This window comes from Bubalus bubalis, chromosome 11 (assembly GCF_019923935.1).
Source record: "Bubalus bubalis isolate 160015118507 breed Murrah chromosome 11, NDDB_SH_1, whole genome shotgun sequence".
In the NCBI taxonomy this organism is placed as follows: Eukaryota; Metazoa; Chordata; class Mammalia; order Artiodactyla; family Bovidae; genus Bubalus; species Bubalus bubalis.
This window is the reverse complement of record NC_059167.1, coordinates 47,680,932-47,708,887: the sequence shown is the minus strand read 5'-3', so window position 1 is coordinate 47,708,887 and position 27,956 is coordinate 47,680,932. Positions and strand designations below refer to the sequence as shown.

The following is a 27,956-nucleotide window of genomic DNA, read 5'->3' as shown; positions in this document are numbered from 1 at the left end:
GATGTTTATTTTCTCAGGAAATTTAAGTTTTTGTGGACTTTTCTGGCTATTCAACTTTTCTATAAATGCTTTAGCCTTTGCAAAGGCTACTGCTATCAAGAAATAAGAGATAGTGTTATTGGTTCAATTAAAACCTCTTACCTACCTGACAGAATTCAGTTGTCTGGTTTTCAAGATTTAAAAAGTATCTTTGAAAATTATTATTAATGCTATAGAGATTGAATTAGGGTCATGTTCCTAGGGTCATGATACACTGCTATGTTAAGTCTTTGCTCTTATTCAACTTTACCTGTTCATTTCTTCCAGTTACTTCCTTTCCTGTTCTTCCCGAAGTAGCCAGTTTAATGAAATAGATCTATGTAAATATGTGTATGTGCATATTTTAATGCAAAGGAAATATTTTCTCAAACAGATAACTTTGGGTCATGTTTTTTGGAATTTGAAATATTTACTGCATTTTAAAACTTTTCCAAATTTGGACAATAAGCTTATTTAATTAAAAAAATAAAAAATATAAAAATTGTTATTAATGCTAATTGTATGAAATATGAAACACAGAACAGTAAAATAAGGAAAATGTAATCCATGATTCTATCACTTATTAATATTTTAGGACATTATATATTCATTTGTTTATTATAGCTATTTAATCTGTCTCTTTCCACATATACACCTATATTAAGACCCCTTTTTTTAAAGAACGGCATAAGAATGCAATAATGAGCAAAATATATAAAATTCATGCTCTTTGAGCATCTAGTGTGTGTTTTGAGAGAGGGTACAGGTTAATAACAAAATAACCACACAAATAGGTAATTGCCAATGTAATTTGGTGCTATGAGGGAAAATATATGACACAAAGAGATATTAAGAGGAAATATCAGATGACTATGAAGAGACAAGAATATATGATAATGAGATATTGAGGCAACTGGATCTTTATCAAATAAATTCCTTGATAAAAAAACATTTGAGATGCTTAAGGATGCTGAGACCGAATGGTAAGTGTGGAATAAAGAGAAAGGGGAGAAAAAGGACTTCAGGGAAAGAGAACAGTCTCTTCCAAGACTCCAGGGGAAATGCAGAAGGTGCATTTGATGAGCATAAAGAAAGAGAATCTGGAGTACAGAATACAATGATGAAGAGGCACCAGACGACAGCTTTTCTTTTAGGTTGTTATTTATTTTCATCTTTATCAGAAAAACAAAGGAAAATCATTACATTGTTTTAAGCATAATGGCAACCCACTCCAGTACTCTTGCCTGGAGAATCCCATGGAGGGAGGAGCCTGGTAGGCTACAGTCCATGGGGTCGCAAAGAGTCGGACCCGACTGAGTGACTTCACTTTAAATTTCACTGACTTTAAAATGTCGTACTGCCTGCAAAGCTACAGTGTAGCTTGAAGGAGACGCCAAAAATGGATTCAGGGAGAAAGGCTTTTAGGTTTTGATAGTAGTAGATAAGGGCTGTGAGAGTTGTGTAGACCTTGCTGGTACTAGAGAGAAAAAAGAGGTGGGCAAATTTTAGAGATACCCAGAAGCTTAAATAGATAATACTTGATCATGGATTGGGTGTGGGAGATTAGTGGGATTGCCTTATTTTGACCCCCAAGTTGTTGGCTGACCTTAAGTCAAAAGAAGATAAATACCGTGACAGAAAAGAGTTAAGGCTGTTGAGTTGGAAGGGAAGTTTCTGAATTTAACTTTGGTCATAGCAAAGAGTCAGATACGACTGAGTAACTGAACTGAACTGATGCTGAGTTTAGTGCTTCAGACTTTTATGAGGTTCAGTGTTGTTCAGTTCAGTTCACTCAGTCGTGTCTGACTCTTTGTGACCCCATGGACTCCAGCACGCCAGGCCTCCCTGTCCATCACCAACTCCCAGAGCTTGCTCAAACTTATGTCCGTTGAGTTGGTGATGCCATTGAATCATCTCATCCTCTGTCGTCCCCTTCTCCTCCCGCCTTCAATCTTTCCCAGCATCAGGGTCTTTTCCAATGAGTCAGTTCTTTGCATCAGATGGCCAAAGTATTGGAGTTTCAGCTTCAGCATCAGTCCTTCCAATGAATATTCAGGACTGATTTCCTTTAGGATGGACTGGTTGGGTCTCCTTGCTGTCCAAGGGACTCAAGAGTCTTCTCCAACATCACAGTTCAAAAGCATTAATTCTTCAATGCTCAGTATCAGTAAGCAATTGGATATGGATATTTAGGGTTCACAGGAGTAGTCTATGCTGGTGAAATGTATTTGGGGGTCCTGGGCAAGATGGTAATTGAAGTTATAGGTATGGCTGGCTCTACACAAGCTGAGATTTTCTCTTTCTTCCTACCTTCCTTCCTCTTTCCCCTCTCCCTTTATTTTTGCCTCTCCTTTTCTTCCTTCCTTCTGTCCATCTGTTTGTCTTGTCAGTTCCTCACTGAAATTGATAGTGCCAAAAGAAGAATGTTTAATAAGATTGTGACCAAATGTAACTTTATTTTTTTCCGTAGGAGCTATAACTCTTTCTAAAGGTTGGGTATAGGATTAAAGGAATTAAGGTTGTTTTAAATATTTTAAAATATTTTTGTTACACTAACATTTATTACCTCATGTATGCTGTAGAGGAAATAGCATATAACCAGCTAGGATTAGGTTCCATTCTATATAATATTGACTTGAGCACACAGTAAGTTATTTTTATTCATGTAAATGGAATCTAGAAATTGCTCTCTGGGGTCAGGGTATTGGTTCCACTACTTAAGGGTTCCAGGCTTAGAATATGGACCTTAAAGATGCCTTATGGCCCAAAACAGCTGCTATACCTCCAGCCATCACACCTGCAATCCTGGAAGCAAATATAAAGCAGAAGAGGAGGGCAGTGTTGACCCATAGCTACAAGGGAAGCTGGGAAATATCATCTTTTAAAAGGGCACTTTGCCATTTGAAATAATGTCTTTTTTAAATCATCATGACAGATATTTTATTTATTTTTTTAAATTTACAATATTGTATTGGTTTTGCCATACATCAACATGCATCAAAATAATGTCTATTCTCTCCTGTTAGGAAGAAGAGGACAAGGAATATGGATAGACAGCTAGATCTCGTTGCCACGGAATGTGTGGAGATTGGGTTTAATTCCAGATGCTTCTGTGAATGCGCTTTATTACCTTTTAAAAGCCCTATGTGAAGAATAAATGACATACAATGTATGAAAATGTTGTTTAGTAAGTGATACATTGCAATATTAGCCACTGTTGTTATTTCCAAATTGACTAGCTCTATAGGTATTTTAAAAGCCATTCAGTTTTTGTTATAAGTATTGAAAGATTACTTGGATTTCCAAACTAATGCTCTAGAAATAAAAGTTATTCTTCTAAATGTATGAGTGCTGCTCTTCCATAGTTATACTAAATATAATTTTATATCTTGCTTTCCTGTTTAATATTACATTCTAGGCATTGCCTCATGTTTTTGCATAATGTCCATAGCCATCAACTTTAGTGGCTGTATAAAACAACAAAACCATTATTTTGTAAATTTGCTGCTATTTCAGTAATTTTTATGAATGAAACAGAGAACCACACTTCCTTTTTCCTTTGATTCATGCATTATTGCAGTCTTTTAATATTCCAGAAAAGAAACTTTCATGGAGTATATTAACATTTTGAATCACTATGTTGTACACCTGAAACTAATATAATATTGAAAATCAACTGTACCTCAATAAAACAATAGATGAGCAAACAGGAAAAAAATCCCAGAAAATTATTAAATACTGTAGAGATTAAAAATTTTTGTCTTTTCCCTTGTTTTAAAGGGATCATTTCTTGTGGTAAGAGTGGTTTACTCCTATTTTCTCTAAACTTTTATCTAGTATATTTATTAAATTTCATAGTTTGCAGCATCTAATGGGAGAATCATTTAAATTTTGTGTATCAGTGTGATTTCTGAGGAGAAATCTATTCCATATATATATATTTTGCAATGCTGTTGAATAGCTTGAAATAATTTTAATTATTAAAATTTAGATTACTAGTCTGTTGCTTGTGACATGTAATAATTATAGGAACATATATATTTGCCACGTGCCACTACTTCCATGACTGCCTTAAAATGGTCCCTGTGACATCCATGATTATCTTGTGTCTTGTCTAGATGACTGCAAGTGGAGGAAGTGTGCTAACGTCACCGTTGAAGGAAAAGTTGCCAAGGAGTCAACTTGCATCCAGTTTACTGTAAGTAATAAACCTTTATTGTTTTCACATTCTTGCTACAGAAGCTAATGCTATTTATCCTAACATGGTTGGTAAGTAAAATCTTGCCAGAAAAGTGGACATTTCATCCATGCTTTCACATTGAATACTATGGATTTATAAATTCCTTATAATTTTAAGCCTCTGTGCTGTTATTTTTCTTTCTTAAAAAGTTGTACCTTTTGCATTTTCAATTTTGTTTATTATTTTGCCTATCTTTTCACTTTTCCAAAAAGTGAATGTTGCAGTTTATTTTATTAGCTTTTAGTGTAAGGCTACTATGGCCTGTATGTTACCTCTGCTCCCTTCCTCCCTACCTAGTTAATGATATTTCCTTTTTGGCAGAATATTTGATTAATATTTTAAAAATATCCCATATAGGCTTGAGAGAATATGTGTCCTGTTTATAATATTTTCAGGTTTCAAGAGCGACTTATCAAGTCTTTCTAGTCTAAGTGTATTATTCAAATGTTATGTATTTTTTTGTTGTTATTGTTATATTTTAGTGTGTCAATATCTTTTAAAATTTCAACCAATGTTTGATTTTAGTTCTTCCTCTTGTGTCCTGGATTTGCTCAATTTATTTCTTTTATTTTTAATTGAAACACTTGACATACTAAGTTTAAGGTGTGCAGCATATTGATTTGATGCATTTGTGCTTTGCCGTATGATTGTAGTGTGGCTATCACCTTTATCACATCACATAATTATCATTTCTTTCTTGTGGGATAATTAAGATTCTCTTAAAATACCTGCTTTATAATACAATATTGTTGTCTATAATCACTAAACTATGCATTAGATCTTTGGAATTTATTCAACTACTAGTTGCTACTTTGTACCTTCCTACATCTCTCTTATCCCTCAACACTTGGTAATCATCATCTTATTCTGTTTATAATATTTGACTTTTTCAAGATTTCATGTATAGTTGTATCATACAGTGTTGGTTTTTCTATGTCTGACTTACTTCAGCATAATTTCCTCAAGGTCCATCCATGGCAGAAAGCCCTTCTCATGGTTGAACGATATATCATTGTGTATGTGCTTATCACGTCTTATCCAGTCATCCTTTGAGAAACAGGTAAGTTGTTTCTATATCTAATCTGTTGTGAATAATGTTGTTGTGAATAACGTTTACACATGGAAATATATATGTATTTTTGGTATCCTCTTTTTGTTTCCTTTGGGCATATACCCAGAAGTGGGATTGCTGAATCATATGGTAGTTCTATTAATTTTTTAAGAAACTTCATATTGTTTTCCGTGCGGCTGTATGAATTTACATTCCCACCAACAAGGTTTTCCGTTTCTCTACATCCTTGTCAACACTTGTTAACTCTTGTCGTCCTGATAAAAGTCATTTCACCAGTATGATGTCGTACCTTATTGTGGTTTTGATTTGCATTTTCCTGATGATTAGTGATATTGAGCACCTTTTTATGTAATTGCTGGCCATTTGGATGTCTCATTTGAAAAATGTATGCTTCGTTTCTCTGTCATTTTTCTTATTTACAATATTGTATTCTTTTCAGGTACACAGCAGAGTGATTCAATATTTTTATAACTTATACCCCATTTAAAGTTATTAAATAATAGTTGTATTTCCCTGTACATACAGTATATTCTTGATACTTGTTTAGTTTATGGATAGTATTTTATGTCTCATAATCCTATACCCCTATCCCCCCGCATTTGGTAATCATTTGTTTTCTCCCTGTATCTGTGAGTCTGTTTCCGTTTTGTTACTTTATGTAGTTGTTTAATGTTTTAGATTCAGCATAGAAGTGATTACATGCAGTATTTGCTTTCCTCAGTTTGACTTATTTCACTAAGCATACTACCCTCTAGGTCCAACCATATTGTTGCATATGGCAGAGTTTAATTTATTTAATGGCTGAGTAGTATTCCAGGGTGTGTGTGTGTATGTGAGCAAGCATTATACCACATTTTCATCCATTCATTTGTTTATGAGCACTTAGTTTGCTTACTTCAGTTTAGTCAGTTCAGTTCAGTTGCTCAGTCGTGTCAGACTCTTTGTTACCCCATGGACTGCAGCATGCCAAGCCTCCCTGTCCATCACCAACTACTGGAGTTTACTCAAACTCACGTCCATTGAGTTGGTGATGCCATCCAGCCATCTCATCCTCTGTTATCCCCTCTCCTCCCTCCTTCAATATTTCCCAGCATCAGGGTCTTTTCTGTGTCTTGGCTCTTATAAATAATGCTGCTGTTGATATTCGTGTGCATGTATCTTTTAGAAGTTTTGTCTGGGTATTTAACCAGGAGTGGCATTGCTGGATCACATGGTATAATAGTTTTATTTTTAGCTTTTTGAGGAACCTCCATAGTGTTTTCCATGGTAGCTAAGACCAATTTACCATCCTGTCAACAAAATATTATTCTCTATATCCTTGCCAACATTTGTTATTTGAGACTTTTCAGTGATGGCCATTTTGATGGGTGTGAGTGGATATCTCATTGTGGTTTTAATTTGCATTTCTCTGATGATTAGCAGTATTAAGTATCATTTCATTGTACCCATTGGCTACTTGTATGTCCTGTATGTCTATTCAGGACTTCTGCCCATTTTTAATCTTTTTTTTTATTGATACTGAATTGTATGATCTGTTTATATATTTTGAACATTAACCTCTTGTCAGATACACAGTTTGCAAATATTTTCTCCCATTAAGTAGGTTGTTCTTCCATTTTGTTGATTGCTTCGTTTGCAATGGAGAAGTTTTTTTGTTCAATGTAGCCCCATTTGCTGATTTTTACTTTTTTGTTGTTTTGTACTCTTGGTGTTATATCCAAAATATCATCACTGAGACCAGTATTAAGGAGCTGCTTCCCTATATTTTCATGTAGCACTTTTAAAGTATCATGTCTTATGTTTAAGACTTTGATCCATTTCAAGTTAATTTAGGGAAGTAGTGTAAGATAGAGATTCAATTTCATTTTTTTTTGCATGTGTTTATCTAGTTTTTCCAGTACCATTTGTGAAGAGGCTGTCCTCTTCCCATTGAGTATTCTTGGCTTCATTTTCAGATGTTAATTGTCCGTATATGTGGGTTTTTTATTCTAAGCTCTCTCTCCTGGTCCACTGATCTATGTGTCTATATTTATATCAGTCCCATACTGTTTTAATTAATTTAGCTTTGTAGTATAGTTTGAAATCAGTAACTGTGTTGCCTCTAGTTTTGTACTTCCTTCTTATGGTTTCTTTGGCTTAACCCAAAGTTGGCAGAAGGAATTAATTAATGTTCAGGGTGGAAATTAATAGAGGACAGAAAAACAATAAAAACGATCAATGAAATTGAGTTTGAAAAACAGTTTTTCAAAAAAATAAACAAAATTGACAAATCAGTAGCTAAATTAAGAAAAAAAAAAGACTCAAATAAATAAAATCAGAAATGAAAGATAATAGATTAATGATACAGAAATATATTGGATCATCAGAAACTATGGTGAACAATTAATTATATGCCAACAAATTAGATTATCTGGAAGAAATGGAAAAACCTCTAGAAATATACAACCTGCCCAGACTGAATCAGGAGGCAATAATAAACTGAACACACCAGTAATGAGTAAAGAGATTGAATCAGTAATCAAAAAATCCAAAACAAAATAACACTAGGATCAAATAGCTTCACTGGTGAAATCTAACAAAATTTTAAAGAAGAATTAATGCCAATCCTTCTCACACTCTTTCAAAAAATTGAAGAGAAGGGAACATGGGGACACTTCCAAACTCACTTTATGAGACTAGCATTACCTTAACACAACAGTAAGATAAGACTGTAAGGAAACTTACACTAATATCCCTGATGAATGTAGATGCAAAAATTTTCAAGAAAATATTAGCAAGCTGAGGTCAGGAACACATTAGAAGGATTATATACCATGACCAAATGGGATTTATCCTTAGGGTACAGAAATGATTCAGTGTATTAAAAACTCTACGCTTCTGCTAAATGTTCATGTAGTCTATTTCACACATTTGGACCTATGTGACAGCTGCTTTGGGATATAAAACTTATGAGTGGAACTTGTGAGTGCAGTCTTATTGCTTTTTCAATTAGCTGTTCATGTTTACACACTCACTGGCATTTTTGGAAAGTGAATTTCTCAATAGATTTTCCAATTAAAAAAAAAAGCACTTTAGAGTTTATTTGAGGTTCTATACATATTTTGGTCAGTTCTGTCATTTTTCTATTTTTCCATGCTTTTATCTGCCTCATCTGGTCTTTAGAGCAGTTTTGTTCATTATTCCATTTATTATTATATTTCTGTTGGGCTCATTGCTCTTCTTTCCTGTATTTTATGCGCTAGTATCTTTTCTCCTATTTTTCTTCACTAGTCTTGCCACAGGTTTATCTATCTTATAAGTCTTTTCATAGGCCCAGGTTTTGATTTTGCTAAACTTGAATATGGACTTTTTTGTGAGGAATATCCAGGTCTCTGATTTTTTATTTTTTTTCTTAACCTTAATTTTATAACTTTCTTCTTAGTTTCTTTGGCCTATTTTCTTACTTGTCTTACAACTTCTTGAGTTGGATACTTCACTTATATTTTTAGAAATTTCTTATTTTTAAAATAAATATATTTAAGGCTATAGATTTACTTCCATGTATTGATCTCACATACAAATTCTGACATGTAGTGTTATCACAATTCAGCTTCAAATATTTCTTCCTTCTTTCCTTTATTTCTTCCATAGGGCAAAGATTATCTGGTAAGATGCTAATTTTCAAACACACGTAGCTCTTAGCTTTTACCTTTTAAATAATTCATATTTTTATTGCTTTTGTCAGAGAATATATTCAGTGTGCTAGTGATCATTTGGAATGTTTTGAATTTACCTTTATAGGCTAGTAGTTATTTTTCTGTGCTGTTTGCTCAAAAGCAATTAATATTACTCATATTACTTGTATGTAGGATATAGAATTCTCTTTATATGTGTTTAATATCTTGGATTTACTAATTGTATTGTTGAGATCATTAACGTCAATGACTATTCTGGAGGAATTTATAAATTTCTGAGATGGGTATAACATTAAATTCTCCAAGTTTATTTTCTGGTTTCAGTCTTTTTAATGATCTAGTTTATAGGCTGTTGCTTAAATATATTTTAATATAGTCTGTATTGTTTAGTGAATATTTGTTTATAATAGTTATATCATTTCCCCTCTTTTTTTCCCCTTGAACTTAAAATTGGAATCAAACTATCCTAGTTTAGATCTTGGTTTCCTTAATAGCTTCATGACATTAGGACATTTACTTAAACATTCCAAGCCATAATTTTATTATCAAGAAAGCCATAACCTTTCTTTCAAAGGTTATTATAGTATCAACCTCATAATGGTACTGTGAATATTAAATAAGTTGATGCATTTAAAGCATTTAGAATAGTGACTGGCATATTCTAGCTCTCAGTTGATGGTAGTAATTAGTCATTAAGCATTGGGACCAATAAAACTCAAAGGTCAACTAACTAAAAGAACTAACCACTCAAGGCAGAAATATTGATGAGGTAAACATAAATAATTTATTATATTAAAGAATGATTATAATAACAAATATGAAGTGAAAACAGCTTGATCTTAAAAATATTCATATTTTAAATAATAGAGTTAATTTCTCCAAAACAAATGGAAGACTGCAAAAGGCCAGGAAACTAAAAAGTAGAACAAAACAAAAAAATCCAAATCCCCCAGATATAAGTGTGTTAAATTTCTTGACTGTTAATTCTGAGTTAAAAGTTATTTTGTGCATGTATGATAATAATGACTATAAATGACTATTTTGTTGTTCAGTTGCTAAGTCATGTTCAATTTTTGTGACCTCATGGACTGCAGCATGCCAGGATCCCCTGTCCTTCACTATGTCCCTGAGCTTACTCAAACTCATGTCGAGTCGGTGATGCCATCCAACCATCTCATCCTCTGTTGTCCCCTTCTCCTGCCTTCAATCTTTCCCATCATCAGGGTCTTTACCAGAGAGCCAGCTCTTTACATCAGGTGGCCAAAGTATTGGAGTTTCAGCTTCAGCATCAGTCCTTCCAATGAATATTCAGGGTTGATTTCCTTTAGAATTGACTGGTTTGGTCTCCTTGTAGTCCAGGGGACTCTAAAGAGTCTTTTTCAGAATCACAATTCTAAAGCATCAGTTCTTTGGTGCTCAGCCTTCTTTATGGTCCAACTCTCACATCGGTTCACAACTGTTGGAAAGACCATAGCTTTGACTGTACAGACCTTTGTCATCAAAGTGATGTCTCTGCTTTTTAATACACTGTCTAGGTTTGTCATAGCTTTTCTTCCAAGAGGCAAGTGTCTTTTAATTCTGTGGCTGCAGTCACCATTCACAGTGATTTTGGAGCCCAAGAATATAAAATCTGTCTGTTTCCACTTTTTCCACATCTATTTGCCATGAAGCGATGGGACCAGATGCCATGATCTTAGTTTTTCGAATGTTGAGTATTTAAGCCAGCTTTTTAACTCTCCTCTTTCATCCTCATCAAGAGGCTCTTTAGTTCCTCTTCACTTTCTGCCATTAGTGTGGTATCATCTGCATCTCTGAGGTTGTTGATATTTCTCCCAGCAATCTTGATTGTTATTAAAAAGCTGTAAGTCATTCACATAATTTTAAATGGAGTATCTTTCTTACAAATTATTTCAGAAGAAAAACTTGAGTAAAACATAGTGAATGCCCCCCAGTATGTTGAAGAATGGAGAGATGGAGCCCCAGGACAGAGTTTTTGGTACTAAAGAGCCACTATTACCAACTTTTATTTGGTGCTGCACCACTGGGAAACATCTAGTGGTCAGAAGGTTTTCTCTGAACTCTCAGAGAGAGGCTACACTGGATGGACACTATCTCTTTAAGCTGTAAAGTTTAGCCTTGGGAGTTTAGAAGGGAGAGGAACAAAGGAGAGGATCATCATGAATATGTTTACACCTATTTTCACAGTGTTATCATAGTGTTGGGACAGTTCAGTTCAGTTGTTCAGTTGTGTCCAACTCTTTGCGACCCCATGGATTGCAGCATGCCAGGCTTCCCTATCCATGGGATTCTCCAGGCAAGAATACTGGAGTGGGTTTCCATTTCCTCCTCCAGGGGACCTTCCCGACCCAGGAATCAAACCCGAGTCTCCTGTGTCTCCTGCATTGCAGGTGGATTCTTTACCCACTGAGCCATCAGGGAAGCCATGGACATAATGTCTTCTTAGATCTTGTTAATGACATGGATGAGGGATTTTTCAAACTATCATGTTAATTCTTGATCAACTTTTTCACATTTTTTTCCAGTCAGAGAGATGTTTTGCCTTTTAAAAAAATTATTTCTATTGAAAGAAAACATCTCTAAATATATTTATTATCACTGGTGTTTCTCTTTTGTGAATTGCTTAGTGATAATTTCCTGCATTTTTCTAACAGTTTTTAAGTAATTTTTAAAAATATGTGCCATAATGTAGTTGAGTTTATTGAGCTTGTTAAAATATTTTTTATTGCAAAGGATTAGGAAGGAATTTCATATTTGGGGTTTCCCTGGTAGGTCAGACAGTAAAGAATCTGCCAGCAGTGAGGGAGACCTGGGTTCAATCCCTGGGTCAGGACGATCCCCTGGATAAAGGAACGGCTACCCACTCCAGTTTTCTTGCCTGAAGAATTCCATGGACAGAAGAGCCTGGTGGACTACAGTTCATGGGGTCATAAAGAGTCAGACACGACCGAGTGATAAACACTTACTTACTAACATCATATTTATTTACTTACTAACATCATATTTAATGGGGAAGAATGGTTTCTCCCTGAGATTGAGAACAAGTCAAGCCTATCTTCTTAAAGGTATCTTACTCTAGCTGTAATATTGTATGCTATGAGAACAGATTAAAATAGGAAGCTAATGTATTAACAAATGGATAAAACTAATATAAAAAATAAAAATTGTGCCTTTTCCTTATATATTGTGGTGTGAATACATTACAGAGGGATTTCAGTTATTATAAATAGTTTGAGACCACTGAAGTTGAATTCTTTCTAGGGTCATTAGCAGTGCTACAAGTTTGTATTGTATATGATATGATTAAATCTGCATAAATACTTCCTCCTTGTTCTCAAAAAAAAAAAAAAAAAAGAAAACAAGACTGTACTAGAAGCTATAGCCAGTGCATTAAAGAAAGAAAAGCAATAATATGCATGCAAATGGAAAGCAAAAAAATGCCTCTTGACATGATTGTCAATGTAGAAACTTAGGAATCTACCAAACAGATATTGCAAAGAAGAAGAAAGATTAGTGAGGTTATGGGAACTGTGCTAATATACAAGAATCAATTTCTATACAAAAATGAAGAATTGAAATTTGAATTTTTTTCTCAAGTTCCTGTGTACACTATTATACATGCACATACAGAAGAAATACTTGGTAGCATCTTTATGCTGAAAACTAACACTGATGAGAGAAATCAATGAAGATCTAAATAAATGGAGACAAGTATTGCATTCATTAGATTGATGACAGTTCACAGTTAAGATGTCAGCTGTCTTCAAAATGATTTGTGGGTTCAGTAAAATCCCAAAATTCCAGTAGTATTTTAATTTTTTAAAGAATGCAAAATTACTAGAACAGCTGACATTAAAAAAAACACACACACAACATGGAAAACTCACAGTTTAAGACAATACAAGGCTACAGTAATTAAAACAGTGTCAAATTGGTGAAGAGGTAGGAATTTCTCTAGGGAAGGAAATAGAGATTTAAAAAATAGACTCACACACATTTGGTTAAATGATTTATGACAAAAGTACAAAGATAATTCACAGGAAAAAGTATAGTCTTTTCAATTAATGGTGTCATGTGGTATTGGAACAATTTTATTTCCCTATGCAAGTTCAGTTCTGTTCAGTTGCTCACTCGTGTCCGACTCTTTGCGACCCCATGAATCGCAGCACGCCAGGCCTCCCTGTCCATCACCAACTCCTGGAATTCACTCAGACTCACGTCCATCGAGTCAGTGATGCCATCCAGCCATCTTATCCTCTGTCTTCCCCTTCTCCTCCTGCCCCCAATCCCTCCCAGCATCAGAGTCTTTTCCAATGAGTCAACTCTTCCCATGAGGTGGCCAAAGTACTGGAGTTTCAGCTTTAGCATCATTCCTTTTAAAGAAATCCCAGGGCTGATCTCCTTCAGAATGGACTGGTAGGATCTCCTTGCAGTCCAAGGGACTCTCAAGAGTCTTCTCCAACACTACAGTTCAAAAGCATCAATTCTTTAGCACTCAGCTTTCTTCACAGTCTAACTCTCACATCCATACATGACCACAGGAAAAACCATAGCCTTGACTAGACGAACCTTTGTTGGCAAAGTAATGTCTCTGCTTTAGAATATGCTATCTAGGTTGGCCATAACTTTCCTTCCAAGGAGTAAGCGTCTTTTAATTTCATGGCTGCAGTCACCATCTGCAGTGATTTTGGAGCCCAGAAAAATAAAGTCTGACACTGTTTTCACTGTTTCCCCATCTATTTCCCATGAAGTGATGGGACTGGATGCCATGATCTTCGTTTTATGAATGTTGAGCTTTAAGCCAACTTTTTCACTCTCCACTTTCACTTTCATCAAGAGGCTTTTTAGTTCCTCTTCACTTTCTGTCATAAGGGTGGTGTCATCTGCATATCTGAGGTTATTGATATTTCTCCTGGCAATCTTGATTCCAGCTTGTGTTTCTTCCAGTCCAGTGTTTCAAATTAATTAGTAAATTAGAAATAATAAACCTCAACCTGAACCTCACATCCTATAATTGAACTAAATAACTAATTTCAAAATGGATCATGGATCATAGACCAAATAGTAAAATCTAAAACTATAAAACTTCTTTGATAAAACATGGGAGAAAATGTTTGTGACTGAGTGAGGCAAAGAGTTTTTAAACAGCAAAGCCATGATCCATAAAAGAAAAACTATAAATGACTTTTTCAAAATTTAATATTTTTGTTCTCTGAGAGACATTGTTATGACAATGAAAGGAGTAGCCACAGACTAGGGTGAAATAGTTGTGAGTCTCGTATCTGAAAAAGGACTTATATATCCAATACACAAAGATGTCTCCAAATTCAACAATAAAACAAAATACCAGTTGAATAAATGGACAGAAGGTTTGCAGACACTCACCAAAGATGATATATGGATGAGAAATAAACAAATGTACTTTGCTTATACTCAACAGTGTTGATCATCAACAGACTGCAAACTAAAATAGAAACAAAAACAAAACCTGACAATATCAAGTGCTTCAGGGATTTGGAGCAACTGGAACTCTTACCCATTGCTGCTGGGAATATAAAATGATACAATCATTTGATACTTTTTCATAAAGTTAGCTGTATAATATAACCCATAAATTCCATTAGTATGTATTCCTTTAAGAGAAATAAACACTTACAGTCATATAAAATCCTGTATAGAAATGTTTATAACAGCTTTGTTCATAATCATCCAAAAACCGAAAACAACCCAGATGTGTTTGAACTGGTAACTGAACAGATATTCTTGTATATCTATGTAATTGGGTACTACTCAGCAGTGAAAACAGTTGATAGATGCCATAAAATAGATGACTCAAATGAATAATGCCTAATGAAAGAAATTAGGCTCAGAAGGATACCTACTATGATCCCATTTCTATGACATTCTGGAGAACATAAAACCAGGGGGACTGAAAATAGATCAGGGCTGCCAGGAGCTAAATGTAGAGGGAGAGTTTGTTTAAAAAGCAGTTGGATAATGGAATTTTGGAGGATGATTGAGCTTCCCTGATAGCTCAGTTGGTAAAGAATCTGTCTGCAATGCAGGAGACACAGGGTTGATTCCTGGAGAAGGGATAGGCTACCCACTCCAGTATACTTGGGCTTCTCTTGTGGCTCAGCTGGTAAAGAATCTGCCCACAATGTGGGAGACCTGGGTTTGATCCCTGGCTTGGGAAGATCCCCTGGAGAAGGGAAAGGCTACCCACTCCAGTATCCTAGCCTAGAGAATTCCATGGACTATACAGTCCATGGGGTCTCAGAGTCAGACACAACTGAGCAACTTTCACTTTCAGTTTTCTTTATGGTCCAACTCGCACATCCATACCTGAGTACTGGAAAAACCATAGCTTTGACTAGATGGACCTTTGTCTGCAAAGTAATGTCTTTGCTTTTTAATATGCTGTCTAGGTTTGTCATAGCTTTTCTTCCAAGGAGCAAGCACCTATCAATTTCATGGCTGCAGTCACCATCTGCAGTGATTTTGGAGCCCAAGAAAGTAAAGTCTGTCACTTTTTCCATTGTTTCCCCATCTATTTGGCATGAAGTGATGGAACCGGATGCCATGATCTTAGTTTTCTGAATGTTCAGTTTTAAGCCAACTTTCCAGTCTCCTCTTCACTGTCATCAATAGGCTCTTTAGTTCCTCTTCACTTTTGGCCATAAGGGTGGTGTCATCTGCGTATCTGAGGTTATTCACATTTCTCCCAGCAATCTTGATTCCAGCATGTGCTTCATCCAAGCCTGGGATTTTGCATGATGTACTCTGCATAAAAGTTTAATAAGCAGGGTGACAAAATACAGCCTTGATGTACTCCTTTCCCAATATGGAACCAGTTCTTTGCTCCATGTCCGGTTCTAATTGTTGCTTCTTGACATAATAATTTTAGTATATGCAGATTACAATATATGTGATTTGTTAAAAAGATAATTAACTACTACTATTTCTACATTTGCTTATAAGAAGTTTTTCATTGCAAGATGAGCCATTATTTACTATTTAAAAAGGGGGAAAAGTACTCATTAATCTATACCATGACAATGACTATAAAATGTATCCTGATTTCAAAATTGTTATGTGAAAAATACATATTTTAAAATAAGTATCATATGATATTCACAAATTGGAGCTTAGTCTCCATCAAGTCATGTACCCTAGTTTTTTATTTTGAAAAACAAATACCAGCTGCCTGAACAAGAAAGATCACTCATTTGTAGAGAGCTGGGACTGAGTGAGCAAGGAACCAGCTGTTTCAAACAAGGGACTGGAGTGCTTTTAAACACAGCAAATGCCAGGTAAGGCAGTCACTTCCCTGTGCATCCCCATATTCTGCCAAGTGGTAACAGGGGAATCAGACATGATTCCCTTTCATTGAGTATGAGATTGAAACTACTATCAGTTCAGTTCAGTTCAGTCACTCAGTCCTGTCTGACTCTTTGCATGAATTGCAGCACACCAGGCCTCCCTGTCCACCACCAACTCCCGGAGTTCACTCAAACTCATGTCCATCGAGTCGGTGATGCCATCCAGCCATCTCATCCTCTGTCGTCCCCTTCTCCTCCTGCCCCCAATCCCTACCAGCATCAGAGTCTTTTCCAATGAGTCAACTCTTTGCATGAGGTGGCCAAAGTACTGGAGTTTCAGCTTTAGCATCATTCCTTCCAAAGAACACCCAGGACTGATCTCCTTCAGAATGGACTGGTTGGATCTCCTTGCAGTCTAAGGGACTCTCAAGAGTCTTCTTCAACACCACAGTTCCTTAAAAGTGCTTAATGTAGCCATATCTTTATATAAGAGAAATTAAAAAGTGAAAATAAATCTCATTTCAAAATTTTTTTAAAAGACCAAATGCAAAATGTTAAGCTAGGTTTGTCTTTTATAAATGTGCCTCGTTTAAGGGAAATTCAATACATAAATTATCCTAGAAATAGATGAATTAGAGCAGGCTGTTATAAGGACATCTGATTGCTTACCTTAAATAATAATTCATGAAAACCCCTTTAAATAATAAATGTTTCACTGTGGTTTTAAATACCTCCTTTTAGCAAAATTTGATTTTCATGTGTTTCTTTGAGAACTTCTACCATAATTTTCATCTGTAGATGAAAAGTCAAACTTTGTGCATTTTATCTAAAATAAATAAATAGCTTCACACTTTAATGGAGCCTATAGTTGGTGGAGGTTGCTGTGAACTTCAGAGGGATGACTAATTCGGTTATGTAAACACAACAGGCATTATGCCAGAGACAACAAATACTTATATCTTGGGAGAAACAACAAAGACTGTAGAATTTATAACTATCTCAAAATTAGCACTGGTACTTTATGATATTAATAAATAGACACAATTCACACCATCACCATTAGTGTTTGATATATATTGTACACACACACAAAGACAGAAGGAATAGATCCAATTAAACAAATACTGGAAATATACTTAGGTCATAATTTTTTGTGTGATCAATGCACACCCAAACTGCTATTTATTCAGTGGTCTTGTGCTTTATGACATTAATGTACTCCTCAAGTCAATGTTCTGTAAAATCGTTTTAAATCTCGAATGAATCCTTCAATAAAATAATGAAACCTTTTGTTATGTACAGTTTTATTTAATGGTGTTGCTTGTCTATATCTTGTATGTTGAATTTTTTCATAGCTTAACAGTATTCAGAGACATGCAGACAGGTAGATACATCAGTTTTTTTTTTTTTCCCTATTTTCAGGCTCATTATTTTGTAATATGCAACTTTTTCCAGAAACAGAATTGGATTTTTTTTCCTCAAATTCTAATGAGATACTAGAACCAAACATTGTGAAGAGTGTTCTATCCAGTAAAAAGGATCTGGATTTCTTATTCCTAAATAATGAATGATGTTGCATATATGAAATAAAAAGGCAGAAGATACAATCAAGTATTACATGTGCTTAATATATATTCATTTATTAATGCATATGCCAGAGAATTGCATTGAACTATGCATTTGAAGACATTATTAACAAAGCACTTGCCTATCAATTTAACATAAATTAGTGGATCTTGCTGTCTGTGGTTTCACACCCAGTAACAGCATGGTTCTGGGAGTCATGATACTTTTCACTTATTCTTAACATATTGGACCAGCTTGTTCACAAAGCAGTCATTGTTAACAGGGTCTTTTTTCTGCATGTATATGTTGCCCACTAACAGTTATGACCATAAGTTACAATTACAAAGTACTGTTCTATAGCCAACTATTTAGGTACAGACTCTAAAAAGTCAAACCATAAAAATAGAGAAAGTGCAAATATTTATAAACTATTTCATATTCAAAATCCAACCTAGTTATATTTTTATCTACTGAGCTGTAATAAGTTGTTTTCCTATTGCATTGTATGCATCTTGGGCTTATAAATAACATAAATTACAAAATTGTAAGCAATTTGTTTAGACATCATTTTACATTTTTCACTAAATAGCTGAAGACATGACTTTTTTCTCCAGTGCAATATATAATAATGCTGCATTCAGTACAAATTGTTGAGTATTTCTAAAAAGGAAACATTTAACTGATGATAGCACTCAGTAAAGAAGGAGTTAGTCATAACTGTCAGAAGGAAAACACTAACGGTATAGGTAATTATCATAGGTAATTTTAAGAAACAATCCTTCCATTGTACTTCTAAACCAATAATCCTATGACTTTCTAAAGAATGAAATTTGGTAAAGCCAAGACATAATGCTAGATGGCAAATGCTTCAACTTACCTCTTTTTTTCTTCTTTTTTTTTTTTTTTAACAAATGTGATGTGACCTTGGCAGTTTTAAGGAACAAAGTTTTGTTGATATATCAAACATGTTAACAAACTATTTAGCATTGCTTTGCATAAGTTTGCTTTAAGAGCATTTCTTCACAGTGATATTTCAGAAAGGTTGGAAACCGGTCAGCATAAAATATTTCCCACCTTTTCTATTTTATTTTGTATGCAAAAATCATCACAATATATCCGCAACTATAAAATTACAAATGCTTTCTAGAAGTAACTGCATTTCTAGTCATGGTAGAAAAGGGTATTTGTAAGACATCTATTATGAGGTAAGTCTAAATAAAACAATCTGAGTAACAAATGATTTCATATCCACCAGATATGTAAACCAATGTAACAAGGATAACTAACGGACAAACTCAAAAGACTGTGTTTTAGTATGTTTAATGGATGAGAAATTGGTAACGAACTAAACATTTTAAAAGATACTCTGGATATTCCACTTAACATCATGATTTTGGCACTTCATGGAACATTTCTCAAAGACCAGAATTGGTATAAAAGTTCTGCAGTTTTCGCACACACCTTGTAGACACTGTACTTGAGCACTGGCAAACACTGAAATGTAGTGAAATAAACATTCCCCTGTATTTGCACATGCATGCAGTAGTCAAACAGAGTTTGTGAGTTCTCAGAGATGCTATCTTAGGGTATGGTATTGTTTCAAGCACTCTCTTCAGCAGATCTTGTTTCAGATTTAAGTCTTACAAATTCTTTAGCCACATCGTCACTGGTCCTCTGAGAGAGGATTCTAAGGATAGTCAGACCGGTTTCATCCATAGAGACATTTTTCGAAAGGGGATACCATGCCCCATAGCTCCCCTTTTCGGCTATATTCTGGAGCTGAATTACTGTCATTCCGATAATTCGATCTTCTCTGGCAAAGCAGTAATCTTTAACCGAAAGGTGGAGTTCATAGACCCCTGGGCGGTTTTCTTTACTCAGGGTGCTGTGTGGATTAAAAACAGGGATTTTGAGCATTTTCAAATAGGGATCGATATTGTTCTAATAGACTGTGGAAATTTTTATATATTGTTTAGAATGCTGTATTGGCAAATAAAGTATCACTGCATTTTAACTCTGCAAATATTCTTTAAATTTTCCTTAGAATGTATTTACATTGCTATTACTCAGCAATCTAACTTAAAAACTCCTTCTTTTCCTAGATAGAAATAGAAAATCAATTTAAAAATGCTTGACTGCCCCCTGATGTTAAGGATATTACTAGAAACTCGAATTAAAATATTATGTTGTCATTAATCATTGGGGGCAAGGTCTCCCCAGTGATATAGGGGTAGGAGGGGCTACTAAGGGTCATGGAAGCCAGGCTGGGGGGAGGGATACCTTTTGGAAGAGTTTCTGTGCCATTGTTTCAACATCCATTATTACCAATTCCTTGCTCTACCTCAGACTCCTGGATAAGCTATTATATGTAGGAGCCTTTTCTCAGGGAAATGCACTGCTCAGACTATCAAGCACTATTCATAAGATGCTAAATTGGATACAAATCTCCAGAGTAAATCAGTTCCAGCAGTGCCTGGTGCTTCAATGCCAGTGCTTTCATATGGCAACTGTTAGACCTGTCAAGGTTGGGGCTGAGGCTAGCCTCTTCTAATAACAACCCTAGACAGCCTGTCAATGCAGAACTGAACCTAATGAAGAAGGCTGGGCAGTGAAATGCTGAGGATAATACCCCCTGTCCCTTATTTTAATTCCTCCTCAGATAGTCCTGACTTTCTAATGAATGCACTTCTATTCCTCAGTGGTACAAGCTTCCAGATTCCTTCCTTTTCTAAGTGACTTTTTTCTGATCAAATATTTTGCCAGGTGAGACTTTTGTTTCCGAGACATGGACAACTAAACTGTGTACTTATTTTAGAGACAGTCTGAATGACACTCAGGAAAATGGAATCTTGGGGGGGTGTGCTAAAGAATAGAATGGCAAAATATGACAGGCTCTGGGACTTCTTGTGAATTAAAATGAGTCAAAATGCTGCCTTTTCCCCAGAATCGTGGTCTTGGTAGCTCATCACATTATATCTGAATTTTGCATTATTCAGGTATTCCTAGAACTTTTTGGAAGACTTTTTAATTGGATCAAATTTTTTTGTGTAATTTGGAGGAGTAGGTAGGTGAACTCTTGTGAGCTGATTTGTTAGCAGGCATTATTAGAACCTTTTTAATAGATGTAGTAGGATAGTTAAGTTTTAATGAGTGGTAAGAGTTAATTATTTAGAAAACAGAGTGCTGAAAGGTCTCTGGGAAACCAAGAATACGAAATAACAAAGAATCAAAGCTGTAAGGGAAGCTTGGTAAGTGTGCGTGTGTGCATATGTATGTGTGTGTGTGTGCGCGCGCGTGTGTGTGTGTGTGTATGTGTATCAAAGGCCCTAGGGCTTTGTCTCATGTTCCCTCCCCCTTGGCTTCCTATCTGTCCCTAGGTCAGCTCATCTAGATTTGTAGAATTAATTACATCTATATACAGATAATTCTCAATTTATGTCTAACCATATATTTGATATGTCCTCTTGGATGTACAATACCTATCTCTAGATTAATAGATTTAAAAGAAAGTCTTTGCTTTCCTCATGGCCTGTCCCTACTCTCCCATCTCAGCAAGTGAATATCTACCCAACTGCTTATGCCAAAACCTAGGAGTCATCCTTGACTTCTTTCAGTGCCAGATAACTTCCGTTTGCTCCACCTGCATTCTTCTCCTTGTACTTTGCAGGAGGATGCTGACCTGTGAGGACTGCACCCACTGAGTTTCTCTGTGCTCTGGCTTCCAGTGGGGTTTAGCCAAAAGAGCATCATTGGAAAGTCAGAGATAACGATGCAAGTGAGGGCAGACTTTATTTCTTTGGCTTCTTGCCTGTGAGGCTCCTCAAGTAAGCTGTCTGTCTCCACAGAAGGTCACTTTTCTAGTGAGTGAGTGACTATATAGGAAGTTTTCACAGTCCCGATTTTAGTAACAGCTCTTCTCCTTTAGGTGCCGTGGTGTAATAACCTGGCTACAACTAGCCCCATTATTTTCTCAGGTTCCTATTTAAAAGTCAGAGAGGCTTCCCTGAACACTTCATCTTAGCAGCCAATGGACCACCCTATCATGCTGTTTAATGCTATGCTTAGTATTCACTATCATATGACAGCTTTTTATTTGTTTATGATTTTGTTTATCAAGTTTTCTTAATATCTAGAGTGTGACTTTCATGAGAGCAAAGCCATCCTGTTACAGTTTTCTTCATTTGCCTTGGATCAGTGATGAACAGGAATCCTTAAACCTACAGGTTTCACTCTCCTTAGCAAAGCCCGGTGCCATTCCTACTCTGTGAGTCCCCCGTAAATGTAGCTGTACAAGGCCTATTTCCTGGTTGGAAAATGGAGCTGGGTTATAACTTACAACTGAAATGTTTCATTATACTTTGGTGACCATGTGTTGCTTTTTGTTTTTGTGCCTTGTTTTCTCTTCTTGTCTCCGAGGTTGGGTCCCAGCATACAGACTTCCACAAAGGGGCGGAACATTGCCGTGGTCTGCCAGTTTAAGTCATTAATAGCAATCACTAAAAAATAGAAGGAAAACGAAAGGAATATAAAGTGTTAGCAAACCCATGTGTGGAATCCTAGGCTTTCCCTTTGATCTTTAAAGTGGATATTTATTTTTAAAAATGATGTATGAAGCTGTAACTTGCATTTAATAACACCCTAACCCCACTGACTAGGACTAGGAAAAACAATTCTCTCTCTGGACTGCATGCTTGATAGGGCTTTCAGCTCTAAGCCATGTGGTGTTGGGATGGCAAAAAGCTGTAATTAAAATGATAATTGTTACTACTGAAAAGTTATGACTTTTGTTTAGGTGACAACATGATGTTTCTCATATTAAAATTATGACTGTTTATGAAATATTTAGAAAATATACAGAAAGTAGATTAAAAGAAAAATTTATAATTTTATCACTCAGAAGAAACGACTGTTAATATTTTGGTGTGATGTTTTCAATCCTTATATACAGAATAGGATCATAATGTGTTGCAGTCTTAAAAATATTTTCATTTTTTTAGTCCATCATGGATAGCATTGTAATTCATTATATATCTTCCAGTTGCAAATATTTAATTGTGTGTAGATTTCATTCAATATTTCAACAAATCACTTGTTGCATATTATGGCAGTTTCCTAATTTCAGGCATCATAAATAATACTTAAGTGAACATTCTTATACATACATCTTCACTCATTCTTTAATGATGGTGATAATATCCTTAAGGAGGTGTCTTATAATTAAACTTGCTCATTCAGGAGGTTCATAAAACCTCTAGCATTTGGTATATACATCAGCAAAATATTTTTGAAAAATGTTTAACAACACTGGCATATATAGTCATGCCCATTTATCTGTATGCTTACTAATACCGTATATAATCTATTATATACCATAACAGTGTTAGTTTAGGTAGTGAAACTTTGAAATATATTAGAAGGCCATGCTTTTGATTCAAATAGATACTATTTAAAGTGCCTGTCCATGATAATATAAAAATAGAACATGGTTCTATTGAGAAAAGTAATAATCATTAAATTACATCTTCAAAATGACCCCTAAATTCAGATTTCATTTTTCTAATATAAAGCCAATTGATTCAACCACCCATTAAAAAAAAAATCAAACCAGTTGCTGAAAATCACATAGAAAAAGTAGGTAGATTATGTGGATAGTAAGAATGTACTGAGTTAACATCTAAAATGTCATTGGTAAGTTGGGGGCAACAACAGCCTCAACCATAGAGAACATAGTCGTACAGTTCTGAAATGTAATTATCAATGTATTTTAACTATTTAGACTTTTCAAGTAATATAGGTTAAATATTTATGCTATTAATTTCTTTTGTTTTAAATCAAAAGTTTTGTATTCATGAAGGTATTCTAAGCATGCCCTAAAATAATTTAATATAGATTTTAAAAAACAGAGTTTCCAGAAAAAACATTTTGGATATAATTATTTTTTGAGAGGTTAAAGTCTTATAGGCTGTTTGATCTACCTGAACCCAAAATATACCTTTTACAGTGACTTTATGCTCTCCGGTTCCTGGAGTGGTGGTGATGTCCACATGAACAGATATCTGACCCACTGAATCTTTGGAGGGGCGACCTGCAAATCAGCAAAAGTTTACTGGCCTGACCTTCCAGACCACTTAATAAGGGACATTGATATTCTGTGCATCGGGAACTTTAAAGTGTGATCGTGGAAACAAATGGTTCTTTTTGTTAACAGCACATAATAGATACTGATACATGTTCACTAAGTTAGATTTGCTATGCAGGTTTGAGTCTTGGGTATAATCATATTAAGCCCATTTAGCTAAACTTTCACACAGTCCTCAGATACCATAAGGCATCCTATTAGTATTACTATTGTTAAAAAGAAAAAAAAAAACTTGAAGTTGCCTTACTCTAGGCACTTAATAAAGCTCTCCTTGTCACTTACGTATGAAGATGTATCACTGCCCTTCATTCCTTTCTGAAGTGCTCTTCTTGGGTGTGCCGCACCAGAGCACCAAGGATACAGAGATGGCTCTACAGAGCACCTGCCCTCACGAGGCCCAGACTCAGACCAGGGAAGAGCAACACACACACACTGCTGCATATTGTGTGATATATTCTAAACAGGTACACTTATAATTTGATGATATAAAAAGGATTAATCAATTCCACCCTGATAAAAGTTAGTCAAGGGTTAGGAATGTTGTATTGAAAAGTGCCTGTGATTTAGGCACTTGGAATTCAAATCATAGTCATGCCACATCTGGTTCTGTGATCAGAATTTGCCATGTTCTCAAGTCTTGGTTTTCTTATTTGTAAAATAGGGATAATTGCATCAACCTCATATACACACAAACACACATCTATTAACATATCATCTATAAACATACACATTTTTTTCTCAAATAGAAACACACACTCTAATTATCCTTTACCTTACCTTTGTCTTTTTACCTAAAAATGTATTAAGATCATTCCATTTCCACATATACAAAGCTATGTCCCACTCTTTAATATGGTCTGGAATATCACAGCATTAACTGCAAAGTCAAGGTTTCATGAATACTTGCTTAAAAAAAAATCTGCTTACAAATAATGAAAACATTAAAATATTTAAAATAATATTTAGCCCTTATTCCACTATATGGACATACCATTATTTATTTAAACACACTTTGGTGGTTTCTAGTCTCTTGCTCTTATGAACTATAACAAATAATTACTTTTCATGTTTACAAGTTTATAGTATAATTTCTAGAAATGGTATTTATCAAAGGTAGGTGGAACCTCATTTTGCCCAACAGAGATTTTAACCATTTGCAATATATATGAGATTAATAAGAATCTTATTTTCATGAAATAAATGGCTAATGACTAAGCAGAAAAGAAGAGATTCTAAGAGACTTTCAGTTTCTAACTTGAGAAAAAAAATCACTACATTTCAGCCAGAACCTCTTAACAGGATCTACTGAGAAAACCTGGTTCACCACAAGCACCACTCTCAGCCCGACCCTGCCCCAACCATTTGTTAATAAAAGGACTGAAAGACAGAAAGTGATCACTTCGGGCATTAGCCAAGGAGCTGCTCATTGCTTGTGAGAAGTGTTTCCTTTTCCTGAAGTGAAGAAAATTCCAAGAGAAGTACTCTGAAAGTGCCAGCTAGATGAGCATTTCATTTTTTAATTGGCTGCCTACTTAGCAGACAGTATGACCTGAGCACGGCCAAGTGTGTGCTGGGACCTCCCTCTCTGCTTAAGGTCACAGTTGCTGAGAAATATGGGAGATGGCTCCTGAATGGGCTTGAAGTGCCAGTGTTTGGGGACAAGAGAGGGAAAATGTGACCATAGGCTCTGATTTTATCAGGGATTGTCAACAACATGGTGAAGAGGCAAGCATCTCAAAGGAATGTATGTGCCCATACACCCAGGTGGGGTGCAGCAGGAAAAAGTGGCTAGGTCTTGAGTTTTGGAAGAGTTCATCGATGCCCTGGGGAACTACTTGAAAATACATTTCACACCAGCCAGTTCTACCAAGCTTGTTCTTCCCCTAAGAGAAGGATCTGGAAAAGTTCTACTACTAACTGAGTAGACAGTGACCCTTAGATAATGACTACTAATGGTCAGCATTGCAGCTTTTTTTTTTATTTATTTATTTACTTATTTTTAATTGAAGGATAATTGCCTTACAATATTGTGTTGGCTTAAATAAAGACTCATCTGTCTCTTTTCTCTCTTTCTCTCTTCCTCAATATCATGGAAATTGCCACCAGGAGAAAGAGGAACAGTGCACATCAGAGAAGCCACGGCTTCCTCCTTCTCCTTTCCTCCTTCTACTGCTAGAGTCACTATTTTCCCCTGTTTGTAGAGAGAGAAAGAGAGCGTTTAATCCAATAACTAACTAAAACTTTAATGTGGGCAGAACAATATCTTAAAAACCTGAATAACCTTCTAACAGTGCACGTAACTAACATGGTGTGTGCCCGGATGTTGATATCAGTAAGGGAGGTGTCTATGCAGTAGAAAGTAGGACACATAAGAGGGACTGGTAATATTTTTTGGGAAAATAAAATAGTTTGACATCATCCCTAAACTGGTGAGATCCTTGTGATATGAAGAATAGAACATATCTTGCCATTATTTAAGTCTCCTTTTGTGTATTCTAATTATGCTTTACATTTTTCTTCATGTCAATCTTGAACAGTTAAAAAGCTTATTCCTAGTTATTACATCTCATTCTATTTTAAATGGGATCCCTTTTCCATTATATTGGATAACAGGAAGGCTAGTGATTTTTGTATATTTTTTTATTCAGCCAACTGAATTTTTAATGAAATATTTTCATTACTCGTTTTGAGTTTTGTAAGTATACACATGTATTATTTTCAATGAATTACACTTCTCCTGTCCAGTTTTTATACCTCTTAATATTTGCCTTGGCTAATTTTATTGGCTTATATTTGTAATACTACATGCCATGACAGTGTTAAAAGTGGATATGTTTGTTATCCTTCACTTGGCTCTCCAGATTCATTTTTCACCCTTCTCCACTCTGTCCTCTGCCCCTAGATGGACAAGTCAGTGGTCTCGATGCTCTATAGATGGTGAGAAGTCCTGGCAAGATATGCAAAAGAGGCAGTAGACTCAGGTCAGATATTTATTTCTTTAGTTTCCTTCCTATGGTGTCACCATTTTGCTGGAAGAATCTTGCAACCAAAAAGGTGACATTGCCCTCACCATCCCTCAGGCAGGTGAGTCTCATTCCTGGTTCTAGGAGCTTTTTCCTCCCTTGTTATTTGTCAGTGAGATTAGTTTACTACTCTTTCTGGTCTCTTGTTATCCTGCCCATCTGTTGTCCATAGTTTCTCCACTGAATCTTTTTCAAGTGTGGGTGTGCCATCTGATTCCTTCTGTAACCTTGGCTAATAGAGTTAACATCTTTGATTTGCTCATAACTTTAATGGAAGTGTCCCTGGTATTTTTGTAATATTCTTAGGTCTTGAACATTGAGACAATCTTGGTGGGGGATAAGATGTAAAATATGGGCATTCACTGTTTAACAACGATTATCATGATGGATTTTTTTCAGGGGAGAAAATGCTTTAAGAGGCTCTTGAAGGTTTAGTTGAAATTCACTTTTTTTTTAGACAGAGAAGCAAGAAATAGCATGTTCCCATATGTGGATGCGTAAAACAGAATGGTGTGTCCTGGAAACTGTGAGGAGTTCAGGATGTATGGAGCATAGATGAAGTAACAATAGGGAATGTTAGAGAAAATGTTGGTACTTTGAATGTCATTTAAAAATTGTTAGATGTTATCTTGGAGCTACTGAGAAGTCTTTTAAGATTTTGGCTATGGGTGGCATAGTCAAATTTAGGTTTTGAAAGAATTTGTCTCATCTGTGTAAAAGATCATTTTTTAATCACTGCAATCCCTTTTGGAAAACCTCCTACTTGCATCCTATTATACCTTGAGTCAAATCCCAAAACACGGCCCTTTGCTAGGATGCTCCTGATGACCTCTCCTTCATCAGCACTTCTGGTCCATACTGTCTTTGGCTTAATTTTTTCAAAC

At 35.4% G+C, this 27,956-nt stretch overlaps 1 protein-coding gene and 1 long non-coding RNA gene across 10 annotated transcripts in view; one reads left to right on the top strand and one right to left on the bottom strand.

Moving 5' to 3' along the window:
* LOC123464679 overlaps positions 1-27,956 on the top strand; it is a 419,653-nt gene that overhangs the window by 318,765 nt on the left and 72,932 nt on the right. For 2 of the 7 annotated variants that reach the window (XR_006639736.1, XR_006639734.1), the window contains exons 2-4: positions 3,045-3,205; positions 4,137-4,216; positions 5,225-5,318. This is a non-coding gene — a long non-coding RNA (uncharacterized LOC123464679). Of the gene's footprint in view, positions 1-3,044; positions 3,206-4,136; positions 4,217-5,224; positions 5,319-5,769; positions 6,315-13,188; positions 13,221-14,462; positions 15,158-16,491; positions 16,551-23,911; positions 24,269-27,956 lie in introns of those variants that run through there. The other 5 variants (XR_006639733.1, XR_006639732.1, XR_006639731.1 and 2 more) reach the window with 5 other exon arrangements.
* Positions 17,959-27,956, bottom strand: part of UNC13C (unc-13 homolog C) — an 855,380-nt gene continuing 845,382 nt past the window's right edge. For all 3 annotated transcript variants that reach the window (XM_044925029.2, XM_044925027.2, XM_044925028.2), the window contains 3 exons: positions 23,903-23,995; positions 22,247-22,406; positions 17,959-19,795 (listed from right to left, as the gene is read on the bottom strand). In XM_044925029.2, coding sequence (XP_044780964.2) covers positions 19,510-19,795; positions 22,247-22,406; positions 23,903-23,995 — 539 coding nt within the window. In that variant the 3' untranslated portion in view covers positions 17,959-19,509. The remainder of the gene's footprint in view (positions 19,796-22,246; positions 22,407-23,902; positions 23,996-27,956) is intronic.